General features: G+C 36.5%; 1 protein-coding gene and 1 long non-coding RNA gene across 2 annotated transcripts; both read left to right on the forward strand.

The window, feature by feature from the left end:
- The first annotated feature begins 392 nt into the window (after positions 1–392).
- On the forward strand, positions 393–2,573 carry LOC139148500 (uncharacterized). Its single transcript, XR_011555948.1, has 3 exons — positions 393–572; positions 1,004–1,166; positions 2,522–2,573. It is a non-coding gene; the product is annotated as an uncharacterized lncRNA (long non-coding RNA).
- Positions 2,574–3,849: 1,276 nt separating this feature from the next.
- Positions 3,850–8,043, forward strand: LOC139150284 (M protein, serotype 6-like). The gene is made up of 5 exons (XM_070722558.1): positions 3,850–3,883; positions 5,049–5,333; positions 6,332–6,463; positions 7,148–7,323; positions 7,846–8,043. Exons 1-5 carry the CDS (start codon positions 3,850–3,852, stop codon positions 8,041–8,043), a joined length of 825 nt encoding a protein of 274 aa, XP_070578659.1.
- Positions 8,044–12,330: the final 4,287 nt, after the last annotated feature.

Consider the following 12,330-nt stretch of genomic DNA (forward strand, 5'->3'; position numbering starts at 1 on the left):
GTACTGGCGGGCAGTGAGCACCATGCATAATTCAGTGGGGGGGGGCCATATTTTTCCCCTTGTACCAGTTGCAGGGCAGTTACGAACAGCTTGCTTGTCACTCTAAATATTTGGGTCAAGGTCAAAATCAATAGGTTGGTTCATGAAGGTAAACAAAAACCAAACAATGGAAAACTACATGTACTGTAAATGAATTCAATAATAGCAACGCGGCTTCGTATATTGCTCTATTTGAGTTAAATTTATCTTAATCGCCTGTAGGGGCGTAATCGGCATACTGGTAAGTTTCTAGCGAATATGACGCCATTAGGTGGCCTGTCAGTATAAATGTTGTACGCCTTCTCATGCAGTGTTAGTTTTTATGAGTCATCGTTAACCCTTTTTAATATCTAACAGGCATTAACAACAATAACCTAAACGACGAACGACGAGCCATGGACCTTCGACAAAAAAGAATACTTTCGGAAAACCTGCAGTTTTTCACAAGTAAACTAAAAGTGAAAGAAGTAATCGAATACACAAGAGAGAAATATCCAACTATTATAACAGATGGTGATGTGATGTCGTTGAATGTAAGTAATATTGTTTCCGATGATCAAGTTAAGGTTGCTCGTAAACAAAAATATGAATAAACCCATAACTTATGAAAAAAGGTATGACTTACTCATTTGTACTATTATTACTGTACTTTTGAGAGAAAGGGAGGGAGGGGAGAAAGGCAAATATGACTTAGATGAATCATATTTACAGATTTTCTTGATTATATTTGTCATATATTGTTGTTTCAATTACTTGTTTGTGTTAGGCTATGGAATCGCTAGGGGAGGGAAGGAGGGGAGAGACAGACAGACAGACAGAGAGACAGAGACAAAGACAGAGAGTGTGTGTTCATCTATGGTATGCTATGGTCTGTACCAATCAATCAACTTTTTTTCCAATTGTAAATAATTGTACCGTTAGTTGTCAGTCAGAAAGCTTTCCTTTCCTTTAAAATTCATTGTAGATGCGAAAACAAGATGCGCGGGCATCCTATCTGCTAGACATATTCAGACGTACCCCAAACGGGTACAGCATACTCTATGAGATATTGGAGGAAACAAACCACTCACATACTGTGTTGAAAACGTTAGATTCGGAGAGACATGACGAAAGTAGAGCTCGTCGAGGTGAGTTAATGACTTAATTATATATAATTGTGACTGTTGGTGTTCAGTGGGACTCATGTCATCAGACTGCGAGTTTTTTCGGACTGTGTGTCCGCCATTAAAGGAAGATGTTTAGAATTTGACTTAGTTTGTTTAAAGTCAAGCTGTATGTATGTATGTATGTATGTATGTATGTATGTATGTATGTATGTGTGTATGTGTGTGTATGTATGTATGTATGTATGTATGTATGTATGTATGTATGTATGTATGTATGTATGTATGTATGTATGTATGTATGTATGTATGTATGTATGTATGTATGTATGTATGTATGTATGTATGTATGTATGTATGTATGTATGTATGTATGTATGTATGTATGTATGTATGTATGTATGTATGTATGTATGTATGTACATACGTACGTACGTACGTACGTATGTATGTATGTATGTGCATGCATGTATGTTTGTGTGTGTTGAGCTATTTACGAATTTTATAGGTTTAGAACTCCCTACATCAAAGTTGCAAGACGGGTCAATTATACTTAATCAGCTCATTTAATGGGCAGTGCAAAATCTGTCGACGAAAAAACGTGTTCGCTAGTATCTTCTGTGTGGGTGTTTGGCTTATTTTGTTCAAAAGTGAGGACACATGGCCGGGCAGGTACTTTAAAGCGATGACCCGGAAATAGGCCAGTGGGTTTGCATTGTGTACGATAGGGTTGTTTCCTTTAATATTCAACATTGAAGAGGGCAGTTATTAGCTCTGGTGGTGGGAAAAGGGTCAGAAGGGACTTTGCTTTGAGGGAGTTCGACTTGGGTAAAACTTTTGGGGGGGAATTTCAAACGTGGCGGTACGGCACTTGCAGACAGCTTCACCCGATCCCTAATTCACAATTTTCGAGATACCGTAGAAAATTATATCCTCGGTAATATATTGAAATCCGATACCGGTCAACCATATCTATGAATAAAACTATGACGGGATTATCAAATCAATAATCGTGATTAAGCCTCAGCTTGCATAATCTGAGGTCATCGATTCGATTGAAGTGGTCGAACACTTGCCAGCGATGTGTGAAATAAATAGGGATTAATTGATCGTGATTTTGATTCCCAGTCTTCGTGAGCGTGATAAGGCCCTTCAGTTGGCTTAGGTGAACCGTAAAACACCTTCTCTGAAGTAAAGATAAAGTTTAATACTGTGGGAACGTGTATTTTGTATCAGATGCACAGGTGCTGCCCTTGAAACTGCAATATGCTCGACGAAATAATCTGCTTGCCAGTACCTGTAAATATTATTGTACCATGTCAGGTCACTGTCATGTTTTTATTGAGTGCTTTTTCTATTTGGTATTTTTATTATTACAGGTGCAGCAGCTACAAATCCATACAAGGGAACGCCAGAAAAGGCTGGTCAGCTAAACACATATCATACTCTGCTTTTCAGCATTAGATAATATAATACGATAGTCATAACTCTGGCATATTTTGCTCGAAATGGTGATGTGGTTTTTATCGTTATACAAGTGCAACTTGCATATATACAGATTGTTGTATAACTTAGTTACGTGGTATATCAATAGTGTAGATTGCGGCATTTTCCGGTCAATTACACTCTATTCTACTAGCATTGATGAAGCAACATGGTTCATGCTTTCGGTAAAAATATGAGTTCAGATTGTTAGGCTGCATTCACTAACACCTTTGGAGGAGCGAGAGAATTGACGGGGATGTTGAAAATTTAAAGGGAATGTTTGGGGATACTTGAAATGATTTTGGGACTTAAAGGGATGGACTCAAAACAAAATTGTCTATTCTTAGTATAACATATGTGTGTTGGGTTTTCAATTTATAGCTGTAACGTTGGCTAATCTTTTGGTGGTTTTGTTTTGTGTATCTACTGCAATTTTTGTTCTACGCCCTGAAGCGTGATGAAAAATCTACCAAAGCTTTATGTATAAACGTAAACAGTAATATTCTATCTGGTCCAGCTTATAGTGTATACATTTCACAACTCCTGAGATACTGTAGAGTTTGTGATTCATATGAAGACTTTCAAGCGAGACGCACTTTCTGGCTTTATTGCTTGTGAAACACAGATTTTCAAAAAGTAGGTTGGCTAGATCATTTAAGAAGTTCTACGGTAAACATGGAGATTTTATATCAAAATATGAAAAACGTATTACTTAGATGATGAGAGACAGTATTCGAGACTTAGACTCACCACAGTAATTTGGCAACTAGCTGAATTATCGTACATCTACTTTGCTAGTAGGGTACGCTTGCCCAATTTGGACACCTGGTACTACCACTTAACTAGTGGTTAGAGATTAGACTATTGTTTTTGTCGGTGTGTTTTTTGTTGTTGTTGATTCGTTTGTTTGTTTCTTGGACCTGGTATTTTATATGCCATGAATGATAACTATTGCTGGAATAATTTGATGTCATATTACCCTCATTTGTAGTTTGGGCTTGTAATTGTACAGAGAGCAATATTATTGTTTATAGAGAAATTATACAGGCCTTAAAGTCAATATTTAACAATATATGTACAAATTACTAAGTCAAGTGATAAAGTACAAACTGTTAAAGTTTACATGCTACTTATCTCAGCTGGGAAGGCACAAACTCCCTGATTAGTCTCCCGAGTTGAGCCAGACAGGCACACTAAAGGGTGGGGCTTGCAGGCTTGATGGATGAGGCTTACAGAGTTCACAGAACAAGTCCAGCGTGAGTGTGAAGGTCCAAAATAGTCTTGAAGTCAACACTGAAGCGATCCCGAAAGTCTACCTGAAAATTTGTACCATCCCATATTTATAGTAAAATGATTCTATCTGGAAAATATCAGAAGGATCTAGAATTCCTAATGATATGCTAATTACTATTCTAAATATATCTTCACTTGTAGTAAACGTGACCTTCCAGAAATTTCTTAGCAAGACTAATTGAATTCAAGGTCGTGGAGAAGAATGACCTTAATACATTATCTTCAGAATTTTTGAGGCTAATTAAAGTCAGGTCCTGGGTTGGGAAGAATCACGTACATAGCAATATATACTTACATATTACAGATATTGCAACTTTTGTCAGGGAAATATTGAATTATTTACCTGTAGACTACCAAGTGAAATAATAACTTTGGGTAAACTTCCAATATAATCTTTGTTGTCCACATCTTAACTATCAAATATCCTTATTTGAATCAAGTACATTTTAGTTTAGTATTGCGAGAAAAATTATTTGTAGTTCCCCGCCAGACTCCAATGTATAGTGGATCGACATTTTCGGTAAAATTCCAAAATTAATTTTTTTTTTTTTGTAAAAATTTGCATTTGTAACAATCTATTCTAATCAAGTACAGTTATGTCAATTATATAACGTCTATATAGCAAGTTCTATATTGGAAACAATTATTCACTGCTTTGTCAAAGACTCCAATGTATAGTGAATCAACATTTTCGGTGAAATTCCCAAATTAATTTGTACACATTTGCACTTGTAACCATCCTATGCTAATCAAGAACATCTAATACAGTTTGCCAAATAGACTCCCATGCATTATTGATATTTTGGACGAAGCACTATATCGGCCACATTTGCCTTCCTTTGAGGTCGGGGGACTTCAAAATTCTAGCAAGTAAGGTGAACGCATTGTTAGTTTATTAGGGGCGTTTGAAAAACAACAGAGAATTTTTTTAATTCCCCTCTCAAGAGGTGTTTGTGAATGCAGCCTTATATCGCACTTTACAAACATAAAAGACCGGCAAAGCTTTAGCAGTAGACTATGTCATGTTCTCAATGCACCATGGCGAGCACTTTAAAGAGAGTAAAGTGATTTAATGTTATAACACATATAATGTAAAGACGAATTCGCTATTTTCGATATCCTCTACAGATTCGACGGCCGAAATTCTGAAGCAGCTTCAAAGCATATCGATGAAGATTACACAAAGTGATCAAGTCGTTCAAAGCATGTCGATGAACATGGCACAACGCGATCAAGTTGAAGAAGTGAAATCTAATATAGACAAACTTACAGCTAAAATAGACAAACTTGGGAACGACAATAAGGAAATGAAGACGAAAATGAATGAATTGTCATTAGAGTTTGCTGGCTTTAAGGAAGAAATGAGGCAGAAATTTGAAATGATGGAAAAGCGACTTGAATCATTTGGAGAGAGTATGTATTAGGCAATAAAGTGCAAGCGCGCAATACTCGGTTAAGCTTTTATGCACCAGGGCTTAAAGTGTATTCTGCTATCGCCGCGCTCGATGACAGCAGAATACACCGCAAGGCCGAGGGCAAATTCCCCAAGTACGCTGCGCTTGCACTCTCGCTATGGGGTACTATCATATTATTGCATATGTTGCATCACAAAACATCAACAAAATGATGCCCTGTACGACGCGTTTCGACGTCATCTGACGTATGAAGTTTGGCTGAATGATGTGTACCTATTACCTTTTTGTAATCGAGTGTCATTGAATTCTCATTGGCTACTTATGCCACACCGCCTGTTCTGATTCGGTAAAGTGTTGTTCACATGTTTACGGGTCAAAGGCTAGTTGACTTGCAGAACAGATCTTGCTCAAGCGCCCATTGCTGCAATGGCGGTTGGAAAGAACTGTGCACAAATTGTTTTCATTCGACTCATTTTCAGTTTACAGTGTGTTTGAAAAGCTAAATGCTTTACTGACAGGTAGAAATATACGCAAGAAAGAAAGACAGTTGAGTTATTATTTCGCGAATGAGCTGAAACCTCTTTGAGCTCCCGTAACAGCGAGGCGTTTGTCTTCCGAGGTAGAATAGCTTGCAGAAGACCGATTTTTGTGTTTTAAAAATGCTAGTCCTTTACAAACAAAAGAAGTCCTGGTTACGGGTGCTCATTCATATAAGGCTGATTTTGGTTTTGATTTGGTAGTGCAAATACCTATGGCACACTCATTCGGTACAGGTAAACTGTGGTATATATGAAATAATTGGCAATGGCTCTTATTAGTCACTTGTTCATTTGATAAGAGTTAAAATATCAGTTACAACGGCAGCTATTTTCGAAAAGCAAACGCAACTCGAAAATGTTAATGAAAATAATGTTTTAAGTCGTTTGTTCCGTTCTTTGTCTACTACACTTGTCAGTATCGGTTAAACACTGAAACATTCCAACTTCAATATTACAGTAGTGTCATCCGGTAAGAAGACAAGCGAAAATGTCAAAACAGCTCTCGAAACACTTGCGGAGGAGGTCAAGAAATTCAAAGAAGATTATGCGCAGTTTGTTGAGAGCTATCACCAGTCACAAAATATAAAGGGTAAGTTTTTTTTCTTTCACAATTGAAAACCAATCAATCATAAAATCACAATGGATCAAATTCAGGACCCTGAAGAAAACTTATTCAACGGTGTGATTGAAAATTGCAGAGATCACTATGTTATCAATATCGATGTAAACGCACTTAAGAATATGGATATTTACATACAGAGGAGAACTGTCGATGTGAAAACTTAATTTAGGTAATACAAAGTAGAATGCGCCTCGAACTCTAATATCTTTCGGGTCTACCGTAAGTGGAGTCTTGGAGTAAGAACAGTTTTTATCGTCGTATACGTAGTTTTAAAAATATCTGGTAATGTTTAGTAATTTGTTTCTCAATACCAAAAGTTGCTCGATGACTCCTGATTTTGTATTCTTGATTTGGTTAGAGAAGGGCAGAAAGTTTATTTGAGGAATTTATGAGTAAACATTTAATTCTTTCTCTTTCGAGGCGCGTACTACCTTAGCAATAACATATCCCGGCAATAAGGCTCAGATGTTCGTTATTTTCAAATCAAGCAAAATTTTATTATTTTCATTGGCCGCGTACTTTGACTCGTATGTTAACATTGTGAGTTTCCAAATCACTGTCATTTCCTTTGAATAAGTTTCTTATAACATTTATGTATCAAGGGGAGCGTAATCTCTTTCATATTATTTCAATTAAAACATTTTGATAAAGAATCCAACGAATACGAATTCTTCAAGACGGTTGTTGAAAAACTAACAGCTCTTGATGGCATAGACAAAGAGAAAATTTGGCGGGAAATCACAAAACTACGAGAAGATTTCAATGGTTTAAAGAAGTTAACAGAAAGTGTTTGGAAGATGATGCAGTCAAGTCTTTCACAAGGTAGTGTACATGATCATATACATACACAATGTAATCAGCAAAAGTTGTCATTTTCTAAACAGCAATCGTATTCAGATTTTTGAACTCAAATGACCAGCTTATCCGCTAAAGATTGCTGTAACCCTTATCACCATTGTCACACATCCAAGATAGGGTTTGAGTTGGGTATAAAATAATGTACAACTAAGTCATTGAAGATTAGCCTTGTACGCTAGACAAGATCCATTATGTAATGAATTAATATTGATGGATACTTAGAAGTGTGCAAATGTTTGCGCCTAGATAGCTCGTAAGGCTGGCATAAAGTGAAAATATGCAAAACTAATAGTCTTTTTCTCTTTATTAACTTATGAGCGGTCTGTTCGTGTCTAATAATTGTGATGTCCTTAGCTAGGTTATGTTTTTTCAGGACTGAAATATAAATACGTTATTTTGGCAATATTATCTCGTTGATAGAAATCGTACAAGACGATGACGTGCATGTACTTGCACAAAAGATCAAAACAATCTGGCGCCCTCTTGGACAGAAAGTTGGAGTCAATATAACCGACTTAGAAGGCGGGGAATGCAAAATGGACGTTGAGGGCAGAGCAGTGGCCGTCCTGACTCGTTGGTTGAGCAAGAGAGACAGTGGTCTTATGTGGGAAGACTTCATATCTGTAGTATCTGAAATTGACGAGAATGTTGCAGATACAATCGCAGAGCTACGTTCGTCTAACCCCTGATATTCCCCTTTGTGGTTTTCTTGGCTCGTTCTATTGAACACAACAATTTTAGATCGTATACTAGACCATTAAGAGTTTAAAATAGTTGTATCTAAACGTTTTTTGAGGAACTTATATTTGGGCATAGTAACGTTGCATTTGGCTTTCAAATAATAAGGATAGTTTGCTTAGTACATCATATTATGTTATTTAGAATTTGGAGTCACTTTACCTTTATTTTTCCTAATCTTTTAGAGGTGTTATTTTGATGCCAACTGCCATTATTTGCTTCAACAAGATTGCTCATAGGCTTCGAATTGATCAGATTGCTGTTTAAAGACAATTATTTCGATCGCTGGATAAATATTCCGTTTTGTTAAGAAGGTTGAACTTGAAAAGGGAGTTTGGATTAGCACAAGGCTTGACAAAAGTTGAGCGAGCAATTTTGCTAAAGTCTGTGTAGACTGGTACAAATTAGGCCTAAAACAAACACCGAAGCAATTCAGCTGAAAACAGGAAATGGTCAAAGTTTGGCTGTTGGCATCAAGTGTTAAATGTTTCAAAACGAGTTTGCCACTTAATATCTTCTAATGTTTCTTAAGATAACGCGACGAATAGGTTTTTTTTTAAATGCACTCTTAAAGAATGATGTAAATATGAATGTAACATGAGAAGTGAAGTGTAAAGGCAGCCGCAAGTTATTATTTGATTTCTTCCCTCAAAGTTATATCAAATTCGATTATGCCTCACATCGACGTATAATGTAGCAAAAGTATTTCAATTTTCAACTTTTGTATCTAATCTTTACAAGACCGATAGTCCCTTTTATAATAACCGAAATATCGTTTATTTAGTTATTATACTGTAAACCTTTCAAGATTTTACATTTTTAGAAAAGCTTAAAAAAATTAAATGTGTTGTTTCAAGCATTCATATAGTATTATTAGTTTTGTGTGGTTGTTGATATGAACATGTGTAGTTTGTATTTAGTCTCTTGGAAATGTACTTGTCAGCAGTGATATGAATATAAATAACAAATGAGGCCAATAGTTGTGAAGAAGAGCGTAGTTGCTTTGTTATTTCTCAAAAGAAGATAAATCAAACTTGATTAATGATTTAAAAAAGATCCAATTTTCTTCAAGTAACAATTTGGGTTATCGAGAGAAAAAAATTGTCAGGCAAAAACGCAACGTCGCGTCAAGTTTCTCCGAGCACATAAAAGAATTCAAAACTGTGTAATTAAGAGGTTAAAGAGCCATATTCCCCCACCACACCGAAATATCTATACGTAAAACTTCCATTTTTTTCAAGTGGCAACATTTATTTTTTATTATTATTGATTGATTGTCATTCATTCATTCAGTCATTCATTCATTTATTCATAAATGCTATAAATACTATAGTATTGAATTGGATAAATTCTGGTTTCGAGTTTCTAAAGTGCCCATTCAAGAAATATACCTACAGGACGTGGCTGATTCATATTTGTATGTTTGTATAAGCAAAATATGCGTGTTTTTCAACATTATCTCCTGCAGCCTGAACAATTACTTATTTTATCGAATGAGACAATGATCTGGGTAGTTTAGCTCGATGTCGATCGTTGCAGAGTGAGTGAATCTCGGTGTAAGTTAGCCCCGGCTAAATCTGTTTCCTGCTTATTTCGCTCACAATATTTCGCTCACAACACCGAGCCAGTCTTTTCATTATATCTACAGTTCAGTGCCCCTACTTTCTGAACCTATGCAATATAGGCCTTACCATTTATGATAAGTTAAATCACCTGAATTGCTGTAGGATCTGCATACTAATGCGTTGTCCAACAAGAGCAAATGTCAAAAACTGTCTCATTGCTAGATTTAAATGTAATTATTAGTAGCAAAAATATATATTCACTGCTGCTGCTGCTAAATTAACGGACTGTCCTTCTTCAGCATGCCAATTTTCTAGTGAAGCAAAATAATTAATGAGACAAAATTCCGCTTTTTCCGGTCCATGCTGCAGTTAAGTAGGTAAACATCACCGTGGCGTACCATGTATCTGTTGTGTTGTATAGAGAATTCCTCCGGGTTTGAGACAGCTTGTTTAGGGTGACCTTCAACAAGATATTAATAGTACAAATATTTGCATAATGGCATGCTAATTAATGTTATTATAAGCTGATTTGTTGCCGGCCAGGGAAAACAACCTGGCAACCCCTGTTGGAATGAGGGTTAAAGACGTGTATACAGTTGAACTGTCTATGCGGTTCAGTACTTACTGACAACCGACCACCAGTCACAAGTTACTAAGAAAATGACAATTTTATCAAATAATACTAAATCCGTGTGATGCCTAAGGCTGATTAATTGTACACACCGTGAGCCATAAAGGAAGAATATATCCGCTGATAAACCATATTTGGCAAGGCAGACTAGTGACAGCTGTTAGCACTATGCAACCATGTAGGTACCGGGAAATCAAACTTGAAAAGTGAAATCGACTCTGATCACCGAGACAAAGCACTCGGGAAGGCGCCACGAATCCAGACTGTTGACAGCATTGGTGTTTGATATGTTGTGTACGACTAAATAGAAGAGATCAGTATTTTTTTATCGTTATTCAGAACTAAAAGGGATACCCAATCTGGGATTGATGTTGTGAACGAAATCAGCAGATTAACAGATTTAGCCGTATGCCGAGTTACACCGAGGTCACTAGATCAGCAACAATCGACATCGAGCGAAAACGCCACATCATGCCCTTAATTGATTAAGAATTACTGCTTTTAGTGAAGGTCCAGACCACAGAAGACAATTTTGAAAATCACGTAAGGTTTTTCTCGTACAGGCAGACAAACATACATTATTATTCATCCGTGTCGTATTTATATTATTTATGAATGCATAATGAATGAATGGATTACAGAATGAGTCAGGTGGTCGATTGGTGAAGGGCGAAATGAGTAAATAACTAAATGTCTAATGATTCTCGATCTGTGCTATAGCATGTCTCCTTTTATGTTGGCATTTTTTCTTTTTGATTTGTTTTGCGTTTGAATTTTTTAGTTTGTTTTGTTTTGTTTTGTTTTTTTATTTGGTTTTAAGTTATACGAAAATGAACATTTTGACGAATTGACTCTTTTCTGAATCTAATTTTAAAGATAGTATACGCCTCGAATTCCGAAGAGGTTTGCGATATTTGAAAATCAAAATGGCCGCCATCCCTGTGTTAGCTCTAGGGGAATTTTAAATTTCATATTTTCGGAAAACTAAGATGCAGAAAGTTTTTTTCTTTCTCCAAGCGCTTTAAAATGAATTCCTACAAGTGGTAGATCAGAAACGAATTGTAGAAACTTGAGAGCCAGAATATCTGTCACCGGGGCGCGTTCTGCCTTAATTCATTGATGCCACACCAGTTGTTTCTGCTAAGCTGCAAAATGACTTCATATAGCGTGACGGAACCACTCACCTCAACGTTGAATTTTATAACTTGCCGCATGATTACAAATTACATTAACACCTCGAAAAACATTTACTTCGAGGGTACCTGTGATGCCAATGATCACGAATTCTATACGTATGTCTGTGTGATATGTAAAGGACTATCGTCACAACAAAGGTAATCGACGATATGCAGAGTGTGCGATTGTAAGTTGATTTCCCTATGCACTTCAGTAAGGCATACGCTATAGATCACAAATTTCTCCTCATATTAAATACCAGTGGGTACTGCCCAAGTTTTTAGCCGCGGACTGGAGCGTATCAGTAACCTGGTTAAGAATAAGCAATAAAATTTGTTTACGTAAAACATTCTGTTTTAAAATCACTTTCAAGCAAGCTAAGGGACTGGACATAAATTACAGGGGGGGTGGGCCGGTGTTTTTCGAAAAACCGCTGCGTAAAAAATAGTGACCCTTCAAAAGTTCATGCACAAAAATTAGTGACCCTCCCCCTTATCCGTGCATGAAAATAAGTGACCCTCCCCTGTTACTCAATACCCCCAAAAAACCCGCAATGTGTTAAAGACCCCCTTCTGACTTGCTATACTTTTTAAGTCGCCCTCCCGAAAGGAAGGCAAAATGTGGCCGATATAACGCGTTGTCCAAGAAATATCAAATCATATGTGTGTGATAATTCATGTAAATGTACTTTGCTTGAAGTGGCAGGTAAAAGTGCATGCCTGTACAAAAATGTAATTTTTAGATTTTATCGATAATGTTGATTCACTATACATGTAGTCGACTATAAGAAAACTACGAACGTGTATTTTCCAGTATAAAACTAGCTATATCTGTTCATATACAGATGTTTAATAACTGATATAGAT

This window comes from Ptychodera flava, chromosome 2 (assembly GCF_041260155.1).
Source record: "Ptychodera flava strain L36383 chromosome 2, AS_Pfla_20210202, whole genome shotgun sequence".
Lineage (NCBI taxonomy): Eukaryota > Metazoa > Hemichordata > Enteropneusta > Ptychoderidae > Ptychodera > Ptychodera flava.

Excerpts from the sequence above, each read along its gene's own strand:
- LOC139150284 (XM_070722558.1), top strand. The coding sequence starts at position 3,850 with ATGAGGCTTACAGAGTTCACAGAACAAGTCCAGC. Across the intron at positions 3,884-5,048 it reads GTTCACAGAACAAGTCCAGC|ATTCGACGGCCGAAATTCTG; the intron begins GTGAGTGTGAAG and ends TATCCTCTACAG. Across the intron at positions 6,464-7,147 it reads CCAGTCACAAAATATAAAGG|AATCCAACGAATACGAATTC; the intron begins GTAAGTTTTTTT and ends ATTTTGATAAAG.